The following is a 24,704-nucleotide window of genomic DNA, read 5'->3' on the forward strand; positions in this document are numbered from 1 at the left end:
ATGTCAGGGCAAGGGAGCATGGGAGGACAGGAGGACAGCACCACACATGTCCCAGTCCCACAGTACTGGTTTTCTGAGGCTGCTGATGGGGCACACTGCTGCCTTGCTGTCCCTGTGAGGCCTCCTGCATTTGTGCAGGTGAGTGGTTCAGTGAGGAGGGACAGCTTCAACTGACCTGTGTCAGGAGTGAGTTTGGCTACAGCACTGAGGAGAATCAGCAAGAGAATGCAAATCTGGGACGGTGATCTGGGACACTGATGGTAGTGAAATGGAGCACATGGTCATACGTCTAAAAACGGGCACCTATGGGATATGTGGATGTTTGAATTAGACCTTGCTGGTTTGCAAGGTTTGGAAGAAACATCTTTTTCCACTTAAAACTAAAAAGATGCCTTGAATTAAATGAGTGTTCTCATAAATCACCACATAATTTATCAGAGCTGAATTATTAGTTCAGTATTTAACTGATAACTTCATTGCTCAGAGTTTATCCCAGATTTCCAGGATGCTGTTCATTATTACATTGGGCATTAAGAGGTGACACTACTGAAAGCTGCTGCATTCCTATAAATACATTCACTTGATACATTTCCATTTAAAAGCAAGTAAAAACAATGATGGTCTTGCTTGTCAAGGAATTATGATGTCAGGAAACAGCATGGTCCTTACCCCTAGCTGTTCAGCAAACCTACACTGTAGTACAGGGATCTCTCCTTCATGAAGGAAGGGGGAAAAGGAGAATGTCTGTACACTCTATTCATTCCAAGGCAAAGCAGTGACCTAAAATGAGCAAATATGGCATTTTCTGATTTCTGTGGGGCAGTTATTAGCATCAGTGAAATAATGCTCACTCCATGGCTAGGAAAACATAACTGTTCTTTGAATTCTAGTTCACATCAAGCAGACTGCTTTTAGTCTAAAAATATTCTCCATAGTGAACTATCTGAGAATAATTTTGTGTCACTTTCCTGACTTTTTTTTTCTGGCTTTTGCTTTCATATATAGAGTTCTATAGCCTTATGGCTTAGACTTGTTTCTGGGAGTAATTATGACAGTACTTTCTCAGCAAGGAAGGGCCCTGAATCTGGAATGTGCTTTCCCTGGCAAGTGCTGGGTGGTTGCAACCTTCAGGGTGTGACTGCAGACCTATTTGTTTAGTTCTTGTACTTACCGTAGGGGTTTTTCCACTGTGTGTCCAGCTTTGGATGCCAGTACTTTTCTCCCACCTGTGATAGCTACACCCTGTAAAATATACATTGCAGAAATTTTTCAGGACTGTTTTATTAACAGATGAGTGATTTAACAAGTCTATCTGTTTTATAAATGGGTTAAACCATTTAAAATTAATGAAGTCATTGGTTTTAGCAAGGGCTGTTACTTCTTACCATCAAAAGTGAGTGAAAAACTCTTTGAGTAGGTAACCAAAAGTGTAGTCTCACCTGGGTCCTCCTTTTCTTCTCCCCTTTTTAAAATGTCTGTGTCTGTCTAAGGATTAGATATTAAAAACAACAGTAAGTTGATGTCTCTGTATGGGAACAGTCATCTTGCTGTCTGTAGGGGTGGATGATCTACTGTGAATTGGGCAGAGTGGACAAGAGTAGAGAAGAAAACAAAACCCAAAATTCTTGCCTTCCCATGAATTTATATTATATAAAAATATAGTCAACATGGGTAGATTTGCCTTCTGTGAGCTTGTTTCCACCTAGGCCCTCACTAAATGTGTTGAGTACTCAGTGACTGGCTGTGAAGTCTTCCACTAATTGACTGTACCGTGCATGTAGAGAGTCTTCCCTTAGTTTTGTTTTTAAACTTGCCTCCTGATGTTCTCAGTTCATATCACTTAGTTCTTTTGCTGGGAGGAACAACAACCAATTAGTTTCTCAGTGCCATTCCTGATCTTACAGACCTTGCATAAACAGAAAAAATTATATTTGTCAAATCTTAAGTCTGTCTTTCTTCAGATCAAATAATATTGCATAAAAGGAATTGTTTTATAACTGAAAAAATCCATCTGCCAGGTAGGTAATCACAGAGATCAGCATGATTTCTTCCAGCACCTTTGTTCTGGTAGAGCATAGAGAAGACACGGCAAAGGCTGGTATCATCCACCCACCTTTTTTTGGAGCTGATTCTTCTTAGTCAAAGACATGAAACAGCAAACGTTCTGCCAAACACCCTGCAACTTGGAGATCATGTTAGGGAACATGCCAGGAGCAGCACTGCCTCATATCTATAGTGGATATTGGCAGGATGCAGGGTAATCAGAAATGGTTCTAGAAATCTGTGTCTCCTTCGTGTGCTCTCACAGTGAAGAATTCATCAGCATTTATGGTTTTTTTAGTGTTTTTTGTTTGTTTGTTTGTTTGTTTTCTTGAAGAAACTGAGAGACAGGTGCTAATACCAGTGCCTGAGGAGAGAGAGAACCCATCTCTAGAATACAAGTATCGTGGTGGTTTACAGATGTGCTCTATTAGTCCCCAAGATCTTCTCAGAGCTCCTTCATAGCTCAGCTGGCAGCTCCAGATCCTTCTGTAATAAGTAATTGACGTAACAGTGTGCCAGGGGTGGTGCAAAGTCAGGGTGCAGTTCTGTTCCTGGAGCACTAGTGGTGCTGGCTCAAGCACCAGCTGCCTGAGATTTGAAGGCTGTTTGACAGTACTGCATCTACTTACTAGAGGACAAAGATGCCTTAGGGCTCCTCCTAAGGAGTATCTTGGATCATGGGTGACTGTTGTTGCTCTCTCGGTTATTAAAAATAGACGGGTCCTGAGAAACTGTGAGATTTGACTAGGGCAAGCAAGTTTCAGGGATACAAACTCAGCAGTGATTAGCCTGTCTCTGTACTTGAAGAACGAACTGTTAGTAGGAGAGATGGGTAGAGCAACTGCATTTAGAAACTTGTTTCCAGGGAAACATTAGTTTCTCTAGAAGACAACCCTGAGACATGAAATTTTATATGACTCTTGGGACAAATGTAAGTTTGAGGACTTTTTTTTTTTTTTCCCCTACTTTTTATAGCAAGTACATTCTGCTCCAGATTTATCTGTTTCAGGCCTGTATGGTAAAACCTATTTTAACTGCAGAGTCCGGTACCTCAGTGGATTTGATTAGGAAAGGGGCCCACACAAGCTGCAGTTTAAAGATCTGTTACTTGCATAGCAACTGCAGTCAAATGTGCACTTTCTGAGCATGTCCTTATTCACAATACAAAATGGGACTTCAAGGACAAGACTTGAGATGCAACTTGGCTTCATGCATGTCATCAGACAAATCAATTATGAGTAGCTTTCATGTAAATTCAATATAATGATAATTTCTTTCTTTTGTTCCTAAAATTGCGATGATTGATTTAGGAAGCTTATAGAAATCCAGAGTGAAATGGCCATGTTGTACTGTCCAATGTGCTTCCTTTGACTAGCCCTGCCTCCAGAAACCACAGTTTCATCTTTTAACCTGTTGACAGCTTCCTTACGTGGTAGGTTCATTAGAAGACTACGGTAGTGAGCAAAGTCTACGTTCTTTACACTGGGAATTTCTGTTGAAATCACCAAGACTGTGAACTTCCATTTCTGTTATTATTTTGAAAATTGTGATTAACTTATTTAGAAACTCCATTTTTGTCTTGGGTGCACGTGACAAAAATAAGCTTCTTGCTACATAACTGTATTTCTAGTCTAGACTTTATCGGTTTTATTTTCTTCAATAGAAAGAGTGGTCTGGAGGTATAGGAAAGAAAAAAAATATATTTAATTAATCTGTAAGAATCGTCTATTCAGTGGAAAAAGAAGTAAATAAATTGGATACTTTTCCAGGGCAGGTATATGAGCCAGTAAGGGGGTATTTCAGAAATTTAGCATCTTTAGTTTTCTGGATGATGTAGGAGAGAGGCTAATAAACTTTGTCTAGAGGATTTGAAAGGCCCAGATTCCTTGCTGCTTGTCTGTTAATGCTGAAGTCTTTGTTTGCTTACATGTGTGAGGTTTAATGTGAATGTCCATGAAACAGCTTTAAATTTAAACCTTCTCAGTGCTGAAAGAACACAGTAGCTATTATTTATGTCATAATAAAGTTGACTTTTATATTAAGTCTTCTTGTTTTACAGACAAATAAAAGCTAAATGTTGATGGCTATCTTTAGCTATGGGTATTGTCACAAGGAGTCTCTGTGAGATCCAGCTGTGCCCAGGGCACTGTGGGATGTGAAGTGAGTGGGTGATAGAGGCTCTCCAGACCTTAGGAGAGGTGTGCAGCATGTTCTGGTGTCACTGCATCGAAACCCGATTAAATGATGTGCTTAGGGATTTCTGATGAGCTTTTCCTACTTAAATTCTACCCTCATGTTTCATCTGGCATATCTCCTTGTAAATAATTATGCTGCTGTGTTTGGTTCATACTGGCTTTGTTTGCTTTTCCTTTAATCATCAGTGTTATTTGCAGATCTGCAGGAAAGCAGGAAAAACCATTTTTCTGACAACCTGTCTCCAGTCAGGCTATTCCTGCCAACTCTGTACACACCATGAAAATGAGGAGTGTGCATGTTATTGGTATTGCTATTGCTGACCCTTTGGAAACAAACAAAAAGTGAAATAACTGGTCTGGTGGCCAGACACAGCTGTGGTCAGTGGTGTCAGCTGAGTGGCAGTAAAACAACATGCAGTGAAGTTATTTTTCAATCAAGTTAGGCTTTACCATATTAATCCACTGAAACTGCAAAAGCTGTTTTCAGTAAGCTCGTCACTTTATTAAGTAGGAGCCAAAGCCAAAGGAAATCCACTTAAGAAAGAGAAGTTAAACAATTTAATTCTGCAGCTGTAGAAATAAATTGAAACAGTGGAGTTACATTTTCAAAGCCATTCTTACAGCTAAGTTGCAATCACTGTTATTAATGGAAAATTAAAGTAAAAGATAATAATGAAAAATTTAGCTCTGTTTTTCCAAGTGAAGTTACATCAAACAAAAATCCCATCCTGACTCTTCCAGTGACTTGCTTTTAAAAATGTTTGTGAGTAAAAGAAGAACGGGCTGCTGTGATGGAGTTCAGTTACACCACAGCTGCTTCCAGTATCATAGTGTGAACAGGTAAAATGTGTTGCTGTCTTTACAACTTTACTGTGTTGAGACTGAATATTAATCAATTGCAAACAAGCTAATTGAGTGGCACACTTTTATCAGGTTTCTTGACAGGGTAAATAATCTGATTGATCAGTAGTTGTGACAGTTGTAGGTAAATGCATCACCAGAATTGTCCTATATGTAGTTTATTTTCTATACATCAGTGCCTGGCTACATGGTTCTGGCTGAAGTACCTGAGTGCCTCTGTAGTCAGTATGTGTGGGTTTCATTTCAGGATCCCTTCAAAGCCTGGAAGATTCTTGTGTTAAAGATGATAAGTATAGGCAGCATGGAAAGGAATTCCCACATCATTTTAAGACTTTGGTTGAGCTCTTCTCTACTCTTCTCATCTTTTGAGCTCACACTCTTATATACCTAACCTTCTTAGCACTATGTCGCAGTGCAGTCTAAATACAGTTTGGCATTAAAAGTCCTTTTATTTTTTCTAATGATACCTCAATTTCAAGGTAGCTTCAAAACTCAGTGTTTCTCTGTTGCCATGCAAGAGGCTGCAATCAAATAGTTATGTTCCTGCTTTGTTTTGTTGGGTTTTTTTTGTTTGTTTGTTTGTTTTTCTCTGTGAAGATTTCATTGTGTTTCCAATCCCAAGGGGAAGTGTATGATTATATGATCATGTTTTACTCATGATTACTCAGTTCTCTGATTTGACTTCACTTGTACCATGTGTTTGGTGAGTGCTTTGATGAAGCTTGTTGCCATGCACACTTCAGACCTGTGGAGTCCTTGGAATACTTAATAATGTCTTTTCTTAGAGCCCAGAATGACAGACACTGGGAAATATATGGACTCAAACTTTCAAAACCTGTGAGTCAGGTCTCAAATTTCTGAAATGTGGGGTTTGCTGTAGGTAATTTTGTGACCTAATCACATAGCTGTGAAGATTAGAAACTGTTCCTAAGAGTTAAGCCTCTCCTCATCAGACACATCAGTTCTCATAGCTAAGAAGTCACTGAATGATGTGAGCAGTGCACATTACTGATTGCTAAGCACAAGCCTTTACCATGTATGTGAGCTTCTCAACTTGAAGCACCATGTTAAAGCAAAATGTCTCAGATGTAGTACTACTGATAGAATAGGGAGAAAGGCTTTTTTGAGTAAGAGTCTTATGCAAGTAGATAAATCATAGAACTAAAGCAGCCTTGAAGTCTCTTCCTCTAAACATAGTCATGACCTTAGTGAAGACATCTCATCATCCTCTGCCACCCCAAACTAACTGTCCATGCTCATGCTAGAACAACCGATCTTAGTGTTGTTGACAGGAGGATGCTGCTGACTTGTCCATTCCTGTCAGAGGCTGCATGCAGGGCAGCCTTTCTGCTGCTGCTCATGTCTTTTCATATTTTACTGACTGTGAAGCTGAGTTGGCTTTTCCTTAAAGAACTCAAGTGTTCAGACCTGAAAACAGTGATGTACTTGCTGCCTTCTGGGGCATGAAGGAAAATGGAGGATGAATAGTGATTTTCCTATTGTAGAATGTGTATATTCTGGTTCTGTAAATAGCTGCAATTCTAAAGGAGGTGACTATACTAAGTATTAACCATATCCAGCAGGTACTAGCAATCCTCTGTGCTAAAAGTAGCAGATGTGCCTCTTACAACAGGAAAATTATGCAGAATGGATGCATATTGATTAGAGCTCTTCTGATTCCTATGGAAGTAGGAATGTTGTCAGTCTTCATGCTGTACGTTATTCCCATTGCACAACCTTCATGGTTTGATGTGGCAAATGGATAAGAAGTACAAGGAACATACAGCAAGTAGAATCCTGTTGTTCTGGCTGGAGGCAAGAGATGCAAGGTAGTATAGAAGCAGATTGAACAAGACAGGGACCTCGTCTGATGGTGTTTAGACAGTAAGTGCTCCCTAGTCAAGGATTCATATACACAGTAGGCCAGTCCTGCTGCCAAAAAGCTGCTTGATGCCCTCCCTTGTGCTAGCCAAAATGTTTGCTAAGCTTCTTACTGGCAGTGCAGATCTGAACTGTATTAAAGGGTATGTGAAACAATGCTTCTGTACCATGCAGCTGGGAGTGAAGTGGCACTGAGCAGGCTGTGCCTGAACTGTTTCTTCTCATGCACCGATAGCCTCAGGGAGTGGCTGAAAGCACCAGGAAGCTGGCAATAAATTGTTGGAATTGGCATTAAAAGAAAAATAAAGAAGACATGATTCAAAGGGCTGCATAAACTCTGTGGACCCTCTGACAGAAGCTCTCTCTCTCATTTCAAAGTACTTTTAATCCTCCTTTGCTATGGAGTATGACATATACTTGAGGGCCTGCCTTTCTTTGGAGTGTCTAATTACCTCTCTTCTGAGTACTAGCTAGCAAAGCAAATAAAATGGCCTACTTTCCATTTTGCTTCCATATCACTTAAATCCATCTCAGGAGGGAATGTTGTGCATGTTGAACACAGTTCAAAGCAACAAAATACCTGCTCTTTCCATGAGCTTTTTTTTTTTTCCCCTTGCCCTTGGAAAGGTGTGATGCACCATGAGATGTATTAAAGGAAGGGTTTGACGCATGTGTGATAAGTACCTGGCACTCCTCTTGCACTGCCCTGTTCCCTCCTTATGTTCCATCACAGTCCGCTGTGAGCCTCCACCTTTTGGTATTCAACACCTGCAAATTAAGCTAGACCGTCCTAGCCATTCTGGGCTTGCTCAATTTATTCTTCCTTATGGAAAAATGCTTGTCCCTGAAGCTCTTGGTGCTCCCATTTTCTCCTTGCTAATGGGAAATGGTGCTATGTCTTGTCCCCAAGGATGTGAAACTCTGATAAGGAGGATCACAGGTGCAAACTCTTTGCAAACAAAGAGAGTATAGCAGAATAGTGACAGTGTTCTGTTTGAAATAAGATTGTCTTGCAATGAATAATGCTGTATCCGGAGTGCCTGTCTGTTGAATTATAAATCTGGAAACATCTGGAAGTGTCTGTGAATATAACATAAACACATGGTTGGAAATTAATGACAAATTATTTTAAATGTTTGCATTTTCTTCTCTGTGGATGTTTCCTGTGAGGTATGAAGAAGTTTGCATAGTTTCTGTGGTGTTCCCATTGAATTTTGAAAAGAGTTGCAAAAAAATGGAGAATTACAAATGTTATTTTTGGCATCATTCTGCAGCAAGTACCCTCTCCCTGGAAATGCAGGTGTACTTCTCTTGAAGCATACCTTGCCTCTTCATCTGCAGTGCATCTCAAAAAGGACCTCTTCTGCAGTTCATCTTTTTAGCCATTTTAATCTAACTCTAGCAGCTCACACTCTACCTTCATCCATTTTTAAATGGTCATTGCTTGCTCTACAAAACAGCACATTACAGCGTACTTCCAATCTCTTACATGCTGTTTATGGTTTCATTTTTCTCTCCATTTCTCCAAGAGCTGTTCGATACCCTTATGTTCAGATCGTGTGTCTGGCCCAGAATGGACAAAGCATCTGCTTATTCCTCTAAAGCCACAGGATTTGGTGCTAGTTAATATTAATCTCCATAAATCTCTTCAAGTGTTTGATCTTATAGCTGCATGTCTTTCTGTTTGTTTCTAATACTCATCTGACCACCATATTCTTCACTCTGTTTCTGCTGTGTTGCTTAGTAGCTTTGATGGCAGACATCAACAGGATGAAAAAGTGGAAGGCAAGATGCAGTGTGATTAATTCACATTTTTTGCTATGGAGATCCATCCAAAGCCTCTCCATTTCTTGAGGATAGCAGTGTTTTGGTGACATGTGCAGTGGATTACTCTTTCTAGCTTTAAATTCTGTTTCGCAGTACTGCACATAAGGAATTAAGTTTCACTTCTGAACCTCTGCTTGTGCTGGGTCCTCTTGAGAAGACATCATGAGCATTTCTTGGTTTGGATTATGTGCTGGCTGGTTAATGTCCCCAGGTTGTTTGGGTACAGCGGTGGAAGCAGAAAAGGTAGATCCAGAAGTCACAAGCACCCAGAAGGCAGTTCGTTATGATTTCATAGCGTCTGCAAAATGGTTCTGTATCAAACCCTGTCTGTAGTTTCCCTACCCGATTTTACAAAATGAAACTGCTGTCTTCTAAGGACACATTTCCCACAGTCACAGGCAAATTCCAGATGCAATTAGATGTCTCTGCCAGTTGTCTCCTCAGCCCTTCTGCTTCAAACTATAGTTCTTTGAAGGTCCTGGCCATTAATTGCATGAGTTGAAATTCTGTGTTAGAGACTGACTACTATGAAGCACCTTGAGAAGCTGCCCTAGGCTTCTGTTTGAAAATGGATGTATTGCTGGTCTCCTGTGTTTGTTCCTTCTGCTCACAAGTGCAGATACTATATTCTCAAATGCACTCAACTAGTTGATCACCAGCCTTTTAGTGCTATCTGATGAGTGTAGGAAGCGGTGGGAATCTGGGCACTCTGCTGCTCATCTGACTCTGAATGCCAGCAAGCAACCCTGACTCACAGTCTGTATTTTGTTGGGCTTCTTTGCTCATCTCAAATCATTCAGGCTTTAGCACAGCTGTCAAAGCTAATGTAAAGCAGAATATCTTATTGCTTTTGATATCTCAACAAAATTAAGTAGCCAAAAGGATATTTTTCCTCTCTGGAAGGAAAAAGCATAAATAATAAGGAATGTTTTACCATCTAGACTTTCTAGATTTGACACAATAAATGAAGACGAGCAGTGGAGGTGCAGCTGGACTGGACTTTGTGACTGCCTCATACTTGGTTGAGGTAGGGTGGTTTTGTAAGCTGCTGCTATTTTCTTCTTAGGCGCTGCGGGATGAGCACTGAGATCTTTGATTTAGCACATTATCTAGATGCTAGCTCTGCTGGTGCGTATATTGATTTGGATAATGAGTGATCTTTTCCATGTCAGCAAGAGGGAAACAGTTGTGCCAGTGCTGCTAAAACCATGTTCCAAGAATTTGATTCAAGAGTTGTTCCCCTAACAAGAGTTAACTGGTACAGGCTGAGTGCAGTGATGCCAATGATGTCCCTTTCAGGAGGCTGCTCCTGATATTTCTTTGAGCAAGTGAAGGGAATCGGACTTGGTATACTCAGGTAGGTAGAAATGTTGTAAGAAGAGGTTGAAACTGAAGTTAACCATTTCCCCTCAAAGCAGAGCTCATCACACTGGCAATGGCAGAGGGTTGGAGATCTGCCGGCTATGGAGATGGGAGCCTAAATACTCCCAAGAAACATTAATGGTCTCAGGAAGTGAAATAGTTGTAAAACCTGATTCTAGTACAGTCAAAGGCAGGAGGATGCAGTGGACTCTAGGTCAGAAGAAACCCTCAAATCAAATTGTTGCAAATGTGCGTTGTTCCTTATGGCCGTTGCTGGTAATAGCAAATCCTGTTTATTTTCATGTACAGAAGGAAGTATTAAGCTCCTTGTACAACATATAGTATAACAGAACAGGTGGTGTGTGCAGTCTGAGAACGCTTTGTCTGATCAATGATTAAATCACTTATTAGATCAATTCCAAAGCCACCGAATTTAGCTTTATTGCTACTTAGTGGGGCCCAGTAACAATCCCAGTAAACACTGATGTTTACTTCACTCAGAATGTTCAGAACAGAACCGTATCAAACAAAAGTCAGATTTTGTTTGATAAGAATATTCCTGGTAAGTAAATGAAAAATTCTGTAATCTGTTCAATAACATTTTCCATGCATATGAAAAGTCATCAGAACAAAGATGTTTACTTTGTGGCTAAGGGTGCGGGGAGAGGAATCTTTACCATCTGCCACCATCAAATTACTTTTCATGAGGGAAAAATAAATCCCACTCATTGGAAGCCATTTTATCAGCTCTGATAGTAATATTTTTATGTAGGATTTCTCTTCCAGAACCTAGTAGAATTTACAAGTAAATTCATCTACTTAATGCTTTGGTAAGAGGAACATCTGTCTCAGACATTGGAAGGATTGAAGTACTAAGAGTTTTTTAGAGGTCTGTTCATCCCACAATATTTGTTTGATGTATGTAATCGACCGACTGCAGCAGTAAATATTTTGCTGTAGTCAGAAATTGAACTCTAAAATAAACCTTCTTAGCTACAGTTAATGAAAACGTCATGCCTGTGACCCTGTGAGGTTTGTATTCTGCAGCACCAACATGAGTCTTAAAAAATTTTGAACCAGTAAGGCTGGGAATTTGCAACTTCGATGGAAGAAAAAGCCTCCAGCTTTCAACGCCTGCCATAGAAATTTAATAAGGATCCTAATAAGTGGGTCAGTTTCAACAAACAGTTAACAACTTCATCTGGAAGACTTGGAGGCCCTGTTTCATAGGAGGTAACTTGAGAGCAGTTTCATGTTATATGGTATAGTTAATGTTTCCCTTAGAAAACCAGAATTTTTAAGATTTAATATTTCATGTGCTCCAAATTACGTCCAATTGGCATATGGTACACAACAAAGCCTTCAACCCCTATATAGATCAAAAAGAAAAAAAACATTAATCCTCTAAGCTGTTTGGGGGATTCATAATCCCAAGGAAAATATACAATTCTCAGGAATTCAGAAGCTTATAAAATGAATTTTGTGGGCAATTTGGATAAAATTATTCCTTGTGCTTTGATTATGCCATTAAAATTTGCACTTCTACAAATACGGAGATTTCCTTATAAGTACTGAGTACTTACTGGGCAGTGTAGCTGTATTATATAGACTTAAGAGGAATGTTTTTCCTGCATGTTGCGTTAAGTCACAATGTGAGCTATTTTTTTTTATCCTCTTGTAAAAATACATAATGGAGATTAAGTGGTTCAGCGTGTTTATTCTAACTCTGAGGTTGGATAAGCCAGTCACAGGTAGAAAATGTAATTGCACTTCTCCCTGCTGCTCTGCGACATCCTGTATCTAATATCATCATCCTGAACTGAATGTCTGACTCCTTATCGTAAATAATGCCTCAGCCCTTATGACACATACAATTTCTTGCACCTCTATAGGCAAAAAGTAGAATGCTGTGCTAGGTAAGATTCACGTGTCCCAGATGTTTGTTGTACAGAATCCTACTGAGGCAGATCTTGGTTGGACATCACACCATACACAAGATGTCAGTCTGGCTTTATTCATGACCACTACGTTTGCAGTGAAAATATGAATACTGGTTCACCTCAATTGCGTGGTGATTAGTAGTCAGCAATAACTAGGCTGAGTCACTGTGTAGGAACACCATGAAGCCCAGTTTAAAATCCAGCTCTCATTTTATTTGGAGGCCTAGAGTTTCAGTGGTTCAAAAGTAGATTATTCTAAATGTGTTTTTTAGAGGCTTGTTGATTGCTTGGCTCTGTGAGCTGGGCTTTGGGGGGTGAGGAAGGTGGAAAGAAAGGAATTGGTATTCTATTTCCCGAGACCGAGAGTATCTGAGCCAGGTGTTTCATTTTGGATTGTGGTATTTAAATATCATATATTTGCCCTTTTTGTTGTTGTTGTTTAATGACAAGTTCTACTTTCTCCTGATCTGTGGTGTTGGCAGATAACTCTGCTAGCTCCAGAGCCATAAAGGCTAAGAGTTGGCTGTGAGGTAGGCATCGGTTGCTGATAAGGTGGACATGAAAGTCATTGCATCTGAAGCCAAAGGCAACCAGCATCCTCCCTTACAGTTATGTGGCCAGCACCACCATTTCCCTCTTAAAAAATTGCCTAATATTAATAACAGATAGATCTTGTGTCTGTAGTGGTTATAACCTCAGATAGGAAGGAGAAAGAAGGCTTCTGTACATGTTATAACACTGGTAGTTAGCAAGACATCTTCTGTGTAAGTAGCATGTGAATCTAAAAGCCAGCTTGTTATGCAGGTTTGAATGTCATCTGCTGATGATATCCTGAATTAAATGCTAATAGCTTTGAAAACAAATTTAACTGACCTGCTGCTTTGCTTTGGGAGTAATATCCATACATGCAAATCAAGCAATTTTCTGAAGCTATGTAACCACACAGTGACAAGAGCTGCACTCAAATCAGTTTCCACATTTTTTGGCTCCTTCGTGTGCCCAACCCTGTGGCGATATGCCTCCAAGGATTGTTCATAGCTGGTTATACAACATCATAATAAATAGTATTTAAAAGCAAATCGGTGTCTGCTATCTCCAATTTGCTATTGAACAGAGTGACTGGGATTGACTTCTTGTAGGTATTGCAACAGCAGTGGCATTTGAGGAGGAAGAAATGACATCAGCATTGTATGCCTGAGGAATTCCGAGTCTAGTGGGAAAGGAAATAGTGCCACAAAGGGAACCAGCTGAACTCTCTTGTCCATACCAACTTAGCCTTGAGTTTGCTCAAGAGGTCCTTTAAACTAGCTTGGTTTCTCTTTGTGACAAATTAATGTTTTCCATTTGATTTCACAAACCAGAGTATGTGTTTTTGTGACTTTTTATTTGCAGACTCACTAGGGTGAGCATATTGTACTGATGCTCTGATATCTCTTACATCAAAAAGGATTTGGGATGGCTCTGCGGTGGCTGTTGCTTACTGGTGATGTCGGTGTGGGACAATTCATTTATTGCATCTGTCCCAGAACCTGTGTTCTTCCGTAAGATCACGTGCCTCTGCAAAACTTTAGACTACTGTGAAAGCATGCTGCTTTTGGGCTTATTGGAAGAGTATGGAAGACCTGCTTCCTGTGAGGTGGTCAAAATTCCTCTTTATATCTTTGTCTCTTACGTCAAGATCTGAGCATAGCATAATTGAAATAGTAGTTCTTAACTTTTTACTGCCTTCTAGCATTACATCTTTGCCTCCAACCCTCTCAGTAGGCATCCTCCTTTTCCAGCATAATGCACAGGATTTGCGTGCAGGCCAGCCATATGGCATGTGTAATTATTGTTTTATAATGGTGTTATTGCTCTCTAGCTGCCCAGTAAACCCAGTGCAGTTTCAGTAGACTATATGCAACAGCATATGAATTTCAGACTTGAATGATTTTCTTCACTTTTGTACAAAAGTAGGTGTGAAGGAGAAAAAAAGATTCCATTTAATTTATAGAAACTATATAAAGTTTATAGAGTCTCCGGAATCCTCACAAATGAAAAGGCTGCAGAGAGGAGGGGCTGCATCAGAACTGGGAGGTCTGCATAGCTGGAGAAGAATAGCACTTAGAGGCACACATCAGTAAATACCTGCATTGAACTTTTCCCATTAACCCCATGGGCAAGCAGATGGCCTGCATTAGGGGTTTGTCTGCCTTAGAGATTTTAGAAACAAGTTTTCTCCCCTTTCTTCCTCCCCATTCAGTTATTATTCCTTTACAGTAGTAGAGCTCTAGTGTCTGTTCTGGAGTTATCGTTCTTATTGGAAGGAGCCTGTTTGCTTTTGAAAGGTTTGCTGAGTAGTTTCAGGAATCTGTACATATACATAAGTGCTCTCCTGTGTTTGCCTGGCTTATTTTTTGGTGTGTGAACTTCCTGAAGCAGTAATACCAGCTTGACTCACCTATCCTTTCAGGCATATGTGCAGCTCTAATTTACATTGATGGCAGAATTTCTGCAGCAAAATTAGGAGCCACAGTGTCCTCTTTCGTACAGGCAATCTAAACAAGCACGACTCTCACTTGCATCCTTACTTACCCTGAAAATAAAAATTGCCAGAGTGTTTGGTGAAAATAGGACCTGGCTGAAACCAAGCCTCTGTAGAAATTAAATGCTTTAGAAGACTAAAGTTTTGCTTCTGTGTACCCTTCTGTGTTTCCTTTTCAGTTTTGGTGGACATTGGACATCTGTCTAGCCATCCCACCTGGTAACGCAACCAGTCCCCCATGACATCCAGGAATCCCAAATGCAGCTCCATTTCCTGCTGCACTGCCTGCCTCTTTTCACCAACACATGTATTTAAACAAAAAGCAACGTATCTGGGGACGGACCTGGCTTAACTTTAACCTCTGATGACCCTCCAAAGTTAATTTTAACAGATCAGTTGTTGAAGTTACACCCTTGACTCTGTGTGACACGTGGCGTTTCTGAACAGACGTGGGTGTGTGCGAGTGCATGGAGAGGCAGCTCGGGGGTTGAGGTGCTGATGGGAGAGAAGCCCAAGAAGGATATGACCTGTCTCATGGTTTATTGTATTTTGAGATTTGTAGTTAGTAAATGCTGTGGGTGTTTTTACAGATATTCTTGAAACCTAATATAATTTACAGTTTAATTTGTAGAGAGCTGTTTCAAATCTGTACAGATTCTTCTAAGTTGTTTTAAAAGAAAAGCCAACAGCAATAATTAGTTTGGCATTTTGCATGTTTTCTGAAGCACATAAAGGGTAATGACTTTTTTAAACGATCTTACATAAAATCAGGTTTTACATGAATAAGAGGACCTAGAAGGCCCAAGTGGCCATCAGTGATAGACTTAATTCATGCTGAAAGCTCTATTCCTATACATCAAAATAAGGAAAAAAATTATATATATGATTAGAGGCTGCTGACCCTTCAGTTAAAATGATCAAAAAGAACAAGATTAAAATTTGATTTACGGAAGCTGCTACTTAGCCTATAATTAGACTGACCAATAAAAACAAACCAGACTTTTACAGACTGTGATTTCCCAGTCGAAGGGTTAGCTATTTTAGCATGACTGAGGAAACAAGAAATGACTTTAGAATATATTCAATATACTCTATGTGTAGATTGAAATATGTAACTAGTTCTAGTGTTTTTTGTTTATAAATTGCCAGATTTCCTTAATTCTAGTGAAACTGGAGAATCACTTGAGAATAATTGTCTCTTAAATGAAATATCACTTTGTCAGTCTACTTCATTTATTTAAAATTTATACTTTACTCTTTTATTTTAGAAGATTAGTCAGAAATATGATTCCCCTTACACTTTTGCTGTAGTTTGCTATGGAAATGGATTCAGGAAATGGCACATGTGATTAAAAACTCTTCAGCTGGCACAAGAGCTATTTGTACAGCTCCCAGCGTACAGCACTTCTGGCAAGTCAAAAGTGCTTCTTGTCTTACTGCAGTATAAATAAAATGATTAATCAGTGTAGAGACTTTTGATTCTGATTTTTTTTTTCTTTTTATTTGAAATGCACTAGTTGGAAGATTGGGAAGATGAGTTCTTAGGCAACTTTTCCATTCATAAGATTGATAGACCAAATTGTTGTGTTGACTAACATGGTCCGGTTTCCTTGTGCTTGTTAGTTAAGTACATTGGAATCCACAGCAGCCCAATTTGCATGTGGGTGTCAGGACAATAATTCCATAAATTGAAGGCTCAAACCACCGGCTCAGAGTCTAACATCACTGGAGAGCTGTGCGCAACATGTTAAAACTCAGCTCTCAAAAGCTACACTAAAGACTGCAAAACTAAGAGCACCTTCTTCCTATGGAGTTCAGAATGCATCTACAAGTACATAGCTCATATCTGGATGAAGACCCTATGTCTCCTGTTATGGGACATATTTGTTTTATTTGCAGGCCTCCAATGAATTCTGACTTCTTTTGTGCATAAGTATTTGAAGTTTCCTATAAGTGTGCTGTCTTGTGGAAACTTAAGTGCTGTGTTTTTGTTGTTTTTTTTTCTGATATTTGTAGTGGAACGGGAAAATGTACAGAAGAGGACCTTTACAAGATGGATAAACCTACATTTGGGAAAGGTAAGACTGGCTGTTGTGATACTGAGATACAAGGACACAGTAGGAAGCAGACTACATTGATACATTTTAAAATAGTTACAATTTGTGATTCAAGAGGACTTCTGTGTATATGGAGAGGTTTTTGAGAAGAATGAGGGGAAGCTGGAAACATGTTTCCATATAAATGAAAATTCCCTTGCAGGTTCAATAAATGCTTGGTCTGGCTTTAGGTCATCTCAGATTTCTTTGTGTCTTCATTGCTACTGACTGCGTGTTTCTGTAGAACCCCACATAGCCACATAAAAACAGTCGTGGTTTAGGCTGCTCTGAAGGGATGGTTGCTGTGTGTTCCCCACAACTGGAAGTTTGAGTATCTGAGGCATAGCAGCCAAAGACAGATCAGTCCTCAGAACCTGGCTTTGTCCCAGATCTCCAGATGGGAAACATTAATTACTTGTTGTTCGTTTTCCGAAGGCCTGTATGATGTGATCTTTACATATCCAATTATGTTAGAGAACTAATTCTTGGACATTCCATATTTTTAAAGTATAATTGTTTCTTAATCAAACGGTAATGTGACTGTTGAAGCCAATTTGTTGTTCCTGTTGGTGGTAGATAAGTACTAACTCTCATGAGCAGTTAGACATCCAGAGGAAGGTTTTCCTGTTGTTGAGAAGAGAAAAAAGAATCTTAGAATTACTGAGACAGAAGCAATGCTTAGTGCAGTTGTGGAATGAGACAGACCAGCAGCCCTTGGATTCCTTGGACTCCTTGGACTGGAGTTTGGGCTTCACAGTGCTGTTAGTATCTGTGGCTAAGTTTCACCGAGTACAGATAGGAACTGAGTTTGGGCTTTGAGTTAAATTACAGTCCAGATTGTGTGCTTCTTGTGAAAAGACTGTGCTTCAAACATGGTAAAGCAAAAAGGGTTTGTAGAAGAAAAGCATTACATATATAGTTGCTTAAGTCCTCTACTATGCAGTGAATGTTACTGAAGGAATAAAAGGGTCTTCACTCTCTCTAGAAAATCAGAATAAGGCCAGTTGGTAATGTTTGAACTATCAATTGCTCTGAATGAAGGCAGTGATTCCTCTGGGAATTAGGCTCTGGGGCTTTAAATTTGAAAGTTGTCAGAAAGGTTTGTCCAATATGTAACTGTGGAAGAGGTCTTTCATTTACAAAAGGAATTAGATCATGAAATGGCTGTAGGGAGCTGTTAATTCGTCTGTGCCAAACATATGAAGTCTTAGAAATTTTGTGGGTAGGTGAATTATTTTCTCTGGAGCACACACAAATTTTTTACTTCTCTTGTTCAATAAAGAAAAGTGCTTCTCTGAAGAAAGGGCAAAAGTTTACTGCTACATTATTATTATTATTTTTCCTGCAACTAGCATAACAAACGTATCCATGTAAATAATGAGAACATTGCTAAAGCTATTTCTAATTACATGTGATTTCACAGAGACACCCTCTGAGGAAGATGGCTTCTGCCTTTATCCTTGCAGAAGCACTTCTGTATTCGGACTGGCTTACTTCTTTTATAGGCAGCACTGAAGGCCTCCTTGTATACCTTCTTAGGAAACTTGTGGCATGGTGTGTGCCCTCTTAAAGCGTGCCATCCCATGTGGGTCATCATTTGAGAGGAGATGGCTGTGGTAATGGAATAGCTGGGGACAGCCTACATCCTATGAGTTCTGGTGGTTCCTGTTTTTGTTAGGAGTGAGTGAGAAATCTGAAAGCTTCAAGCTGAAAGCTTTTTAAGTCTTGAAATGAATGTTACTTTTCTTTCTTTCAGTATGGAGTGTTGACTTGAGTTTAGTACTCTTGGCTAGGTTAAAGACTGGTGACAAAAATGAACAGCCTCCTTTTACCAGAAGCAGCACTTAATGAAACAGTAGTGCATTGCCCCAATCAGAAATAAAATGACTTGGTTCTTTAGGGACACAGGTGGGAGTGACAACTGAATGGAGCATCACTGCTGCAGCTGAGACTGCCCCTAAGGGCAGAGCTGACTTCGCTGTATGCCTCACAGCACACAGCATGACACCTCAGTGGAGTGGAGAGATGTCTCTCTTTGGAGAAGTTTGCTGAGAAGAAAGACGCAATACATTGCTATTTAAAGTGCTTAGAAAATAGCGGGATGTGAAGTGGTACCACCAGGAGCATTACAAAGGAGGCAGGAATGAGATCTTGGTTACTTGGGTGCTGTATCTCAGTTTTATCTTATTTCTTTTATAGGCAGAATTGCCAGTGATGTGAAGAAGAGTTGTCAGTTTCTTCCTGCAGGCTGAGATTTATTTCTAGTATCTCTGTCTTGTAAAATTCTCCTACCAATTCTCTGTAGTAACGGTGACTCACCAAGTAGGGCTATTTTAAAGCTACCTCATTTCTTTACTTCACAGTGCAAACCTCCTCTGAAAGTGAGAGATTTGTTTATGGATATACAAGATGGCAAAATCTTGATGGCACTACTGGAAGTCCTGTCAGGACAAAAACTGGTATGTATGCAAGGGAGAGAAACCTATGTATCTATGGAGCTCCACACATTAGAAGTAACACTATATTGACATTCAAATAATAAGGGAGAATTTGGTACTGTGTCTTGCATACAGTAAGAAGTATTTCAGCAATTGTGTCATTATTTCTTTATGTTACAAGCTGGTGTCCTGAGCTGTAATTTAGATGCAAAGGAAATCTGTAACCATGAGATACAAGTGGCGTGCAATCATTGTAAATGTTCCTTCCCGCTGTGTTTTTTTTTTTTTAAGGCTTGGATATGTTAATGTGCACATATTCTGTTTTGAGTTGGCTCAAGCCACGTTATCAAGGAAACATAAATTTGCTGGAGAAAACGATATATATATATTTTTAATCCATGAATTTTCTTTCTATTTTGTCTGAAGACATTATGACACTGAGTAAGCCTGGTGATGCCGCTTGCTTTTGTGTGCTGTTGTGAGTTTAGCTCTGGCTCAGATTTCTTTAGTCTTACTGGTACGGTCTGAATCAGAATGACGAAGTTTCACTTACCAGAATCTGTTTTTTCTTTCATTGTAAGAACTATTTAAAATTCCACGTACCAGAAATGGAAATGCCCAGTGCAAACATTAATGACCAATTACAGTTGACTTCAGTTTTTTCTTTCTGCTTAAACCTTGTCAGTAAGTAATCTCTTCTGTGGGGATACCACTCTTATTTTTGGACAAGAGGAGGGACCGGCTCTGCAGCCTCCACATCACTGCATGTGCTCTTATAATTACCTCATGATGCTCCATACTGCAGAGGGAATGCTCATTGTGGTCATACATTCAGAACCACCTATTTTTTAATATTCATGCAGTTTGGGCTGTAGCAGAAGCTGTGCTGTCTCTGTCTGCATTCACACAGAAAGCTTTGAGAGCAGGGTGGAGAGGGATTGGAGGGGAGACACATCACAATAATCACTGGTCTGTGTGCTGGAAGGTCAGGGAGGGAGGCCAGACTTATGTTGGCAGCTGGATCTTCCTGCATACATGATCAAAGCAGGGTGCCAACATGAGATTGCAGGGAGACAGCTATGCAGCAAATCTGCCAAAATGAAGGTTGTTGCTCCCACCTGCCTATGCCTGCTAGCAAAACTGCTCATGCTTCCTAAATAGAATGACACAATTTAATTAAAGACCAAAAAAAACCAAAATGTGTCTATTATGATTTTTTTCAGGTAAATTTGGTTCTGTTACTGAATGTGATTGGGGCTAATTATATAAACAACCAACCTGGCAGGCTGAGGAGAGATGTAATATCTGGAGAGCAGGAAGATGGGTTGCTAACTGTGTTTTCTGCAGCTGAGGGCAATCACGTAGTTGAAATGCTTTCTGTTTGCTGGCTTTTTTTAATGCTTTGTGTGAAGGGGTGCCACCACTTTTAATCACTTTTTGGCTTATTTTTTCTAGATGCATGAATACAAATCTTCAACCCATCGGATTTTTCGTTTGAACAATATAGCCAAAGCACTTAAATTCCTGGAGGACAGTAATGTGAGTATTTCTAAAGGCAGCTCTTAATCTCTTCTCTGGATGTATGTCACAAATTGTAGTTGTTGTAATTGTAACTAGGGTGATGCATGGCATGTACGTAAGAAGAATGTACTGCTTAAAGGTACCGTGATTTACCTTAGCAGCAAGGCTAAAAGCCACATAGAAATGCACAAAGAGAACACCTACAGAGTCTAGAACAAGGACTATTTGTTCAGTTCATAATGTAAAGGTTCAATAGGATTAAAAGACCAGGAATCCAGTATTAAAAGAAAATTAAAAGAAAGGCAAGTAGTCTTTATGAACTGAGTATTAGAGGCATTATTTCAATTACTTTGAAGGTAGATGGCTTTCTTTCCTTTTATCAGAAATACCTTCAGCATTACAAATCATGTATTTATCTGGTGAACCACTGCAGCAGCTGATCATGAGTCAAAGGCAAGAGAAAATTAAATCTGGGAACATGAGATAAATGCGTGATTCCAGGAATCAAAACCTTATAAGGATATAACTTTCCTCTTAGTGTAGTAGTACTGCAGCATCACTTCCTAAAAACTGACACAGCTGGAAGGGAACAAACAAGATCCGACCCTGTAGCTTGGAATGATTCGGTCCTTTTTGGATCTCTCCCATTAGAACTTTCTTCCAAAGCATTATCAATGTGATCTGTGTCTTAAAAGCTCTCTGCTCTTGCAAAGCTATGTAAAGGTGTCCAGAGAAGTCCCCAGCCATATTGCAGCTTATTTATATGGTATACTCAGATCTTTCAGAATGAGGAAGACAAAAGCGGACCATACCCACAAAGGGTTGCAGCCTTCTTGTTGTACTGAAAGATCTTTTACCTAATATCTGAAATAAAGTTCTGCAGCTTCTCCACGATATTGTTTAGGATAAAATGTAACTGATGATCCTATTAACTCCAGTATACAAATAAAGGAGCATTAAGCTTAATAGGCAAGAATAGGTCTGATGTATATGTGTGTGTAGGGACAAAACCCTGCCTCTCAGAGAATGCCGTATCAGTGACTGATGCCACTTTGCTGCTTTCTTTTAATGTGCTTAATTCTTGCTCCAGAGATCCTGTAGTAGTACTCATCAGACCAGAGGGTCACTGGAGCACCAGTACAGGAATGAGTATGATGCGAGGCATTACTGGATCTCTTTCAACATCATAGATTTTGAAGGTTTCACCCTGTTCCTCAGAAGAGGATGTGAAAGGTCAGAAAGTTGTCCTATGTCTTCCAGACACTTTAGTCCTCCACTGGGGGCCTGATCTGGCTCTAAATGTTTAGGTCTACATGGCCTGCTATAAAATTGTTAAGAAATATCTTACAAGTTCTTCAGTTTCTCAACAGCCTCCCAGATTATGCTTTTCACACAAAGCCAGCTAAGGCCTGCTAGCAGATGAGATTTTTTTTTCTCTCTGTTGATGTCAACACATTGCAGAGCTGCAGCTGAAGCATGTCTGCTTGCCAGGACCTCACAAGGTGACAATTCAGAACTTCACTGAACAAAGCCATGGACACAGGCAGCCTTCAAATTAGCTCTGCCGAAACAACTTCTTCCCTATTTATTTCTTGTTTCCTTAAGATTAAGCAGCTGGTAGCTTGCAGCAGTTTGCTCAGTTGGAACACAGGTGACAAACATAAGCAGTGGTAAGAGAACAGAGCCAACACAGAACAGTCTAAGGATGAATGCTCATTTTGGACAATTATTAAAACGCACCAAGTTTTTAAACTTTAAACTTTTAAAGCTTTTTAAAGCTTTCCTGTGCCAATTACTTCGAAGCTGGTAAGAAAATCTGAGCCTTGAAGTATGGCAGCCAGAGGTGTCTTCATGCTGGGATTGGAAACTGTTGTGCAGACCACTAGATAAAAAGCTATTCTGCTCTCCATTTTTCAGTTTAACCAAACTTAGTGAGAGGTAGTGATGAAAGTGCTGGCAAAAAGCCTCAGCTGCCAAGACCTTCAGGGTTAGATATTAAACCACAGTGGGTGGAACCCATCAGCGTATGCTTCTGTGGAACTGGGGCAGCAGGGTGAAGCAAAGTGATTCATCATATATGGAATTCCTGAATAAACGATAAATGGGCTGCATGCTGGGCTCTGAGTGCCATGTACAGTACTGACAGCTTCCTTGCTTCCTCTTTCCTTCATGAGCTTTGCCAAAAACAAGTATATGTTGTCTAAGAGAATAACATTCTGCTGTTATTATGTGGAATAAACTTCAATGTAGGAAACTCTAGAGTTTGCTTGGATTATGCAAACCTATCTTCTGCTACCTGATTTCATCAGAGCTCTTTGACAAGCAGTGTAAAGTGATATAAGCAAGGAGGAAGGAGATGTGTAGCAAAACAGAAGTGAGCAGTTCTTAGTATGATTTCAGTTTTTTTAAGAGAAGTGACCTCAGTCCTATCCTTTTCCTCAGGTTTTATGTGCATTCTAGCCAATCTGTCACAATTTAGACAGAGGAAGGCAGGAGGTATATGTGTGCCCTCTGCATGTTAAGATCCTCCAGCAAGGACACTATCTTTTTCTATATTTGTACAGATGAAATACACTTGTAATCTTAAATGTGCAAGTGAGCTCACTGCTGTTCTGCAGACTTTGCTAGAGGTTTGGAAGGCTTGAGCTGAGAGTTCAGTGAGCAGAGTGACTGTGATCAGGGCACATTATCATTAAAAGAGATTTCAATCTTACAGTTGGCTGGTTGGTCAGTGGTAGAAGTGTTCCAGATATAGCCTATGGTCGCAGTCCAAGCCAGTATATATTTTTGTATTTACACTGTTTCATCTGAATTTGTCTCTGAATTTATGATCTCTTCTACAGGTAAAGCTTGTTAGCATCGATGCAGCAGAAATAGCAGATGGAAATTCCTCTCTGGTACTTGGGCTAATATGGAACATAATATTGTTTTTTCAGGTAATAAAACTCAAATAACTTTAGTCGTAAGTCAACAGCCTTCATGTTATCAATCTATTACAGACAAGTACAGGTATTTTAATTGATTTTTAATCCTAAGAAACATAATCAAGCTGACCTTTTTCCTTCCAAGATATGCTAATTTTATACCTGGAGCTGTTTTCATTTTATTTCATTGAATCCTTTTTGATGTGAATAGAAGGCAATTTAAGCCCTCATTTGACTTGGACCAGAATTAGCTTCAGATTATTCCTGTCCCTTCTCCCCTGTGCCTTCTCAGGACTCTGCTCCAGATTCCCTGGACCTGCACCAATGTCTCAGGTTTGGTTCCAGGTTACAGTTCATTTTTAGTATCCTTATCTGGATCTGGTGTAATGTGGTGGCAAATTCCATGCAGAACTGGTGATCTCTGGAGGCTTTTTCACCATGGCAGAAGTTCACAACTGATGCAGAGAGCCAAATGAAAGATCACAAAGAGCCTGAAGTTTCAGACCTGATAAAACTGAGTTAAACCTGAAATTTAATTTAGGCTCAGGGTTAGATTCAATCTGCTTCCTAATCTACATGTATTTGCAAATGACCTTCTAGACAATACCAGATTTTAATGAACAGAGGGAGATGGAGGGAAGGTTTCTGCAGTTCTTGGAAGACTATGAGACTCTAATGCTCTTTCATTTTCTTGGGCCCATTTCTAAAACGGCTCTCAATTTTGAAGTGGCATGGGGGCTTCTCTGTGTGGCTGAGCACTTCAAACCAATTACCGCAGCACAGCACCAGTTTGGCCAGATAGACTTGGCAACTTCTGGCATGGAAGCACATGAAAGCAGCATAGTGAGTACTTTGGACTCAGCTATCCATGCTGACCAAGGACAGGATGGGAATGCTGTTGCAGGTCACCATTTCTTAATGTAAAATATTTCACTCAGATGGGCCCTGTGAAGAGAGAAAATGATTTCAGTTAAGCTAACTACTTTTTCAGGATGTGGTTCTTTGATTTTGGTTTAATATGAATTTGTTCTGTTCAATATTAACTGATTCTGTGCCCTCCCCATTTCCTGGGGCTGTGAGCTGGGCTGCTGT

The 24,704-nt window shown here is 39.8% G+C and overlaps 1 protein-coding gene across 1 annotated transcript in view; it reads left to right on the plus strand.

Moving 5' to 3' along the window:
- The window catches only part of CLMN (calmin), a 70,188-nt gene that overhangs the window by 30,368 nt on the left and 15,116 nt on the right, over positions 1–24,704 (plus strand). The window contains exons 2-5 of the mRNA XM_072337871.1: positions 16,650–16,711; positions 19,093–19,188; positions 20,623–20,706; positions 23,532–23,624. Coding sequence (XP_072193972.1) covers positions 16,650–16,711; positions 19,093–19,188; positions 20,623–20,706; positions 23,532–23,624 — 335 coding nt within the window. The remainder of the gene's footprint in view (positions 1–16,649; positions 16,712–19,092; positions 19,189–20,622; positions 20,707–23,531; positions 23,625–24,704) is intronic.

Source organism: Excalfactoria chinensis, chromosome 5 (assembly GCF_039878825.1).
Source record: "Excalfactoria chinensis isolate bCotChi1 chromosome 5, bCotChi1.hap2, whole genome shotgun sequence".
Classification (NCBI taxonomy): domain Eukaryota; kingdom Metazoa; phylum Chordata; class Aves; order Galliformes; family Phasianidae; genus Excalfactoria; species Excalfactoria chinensis.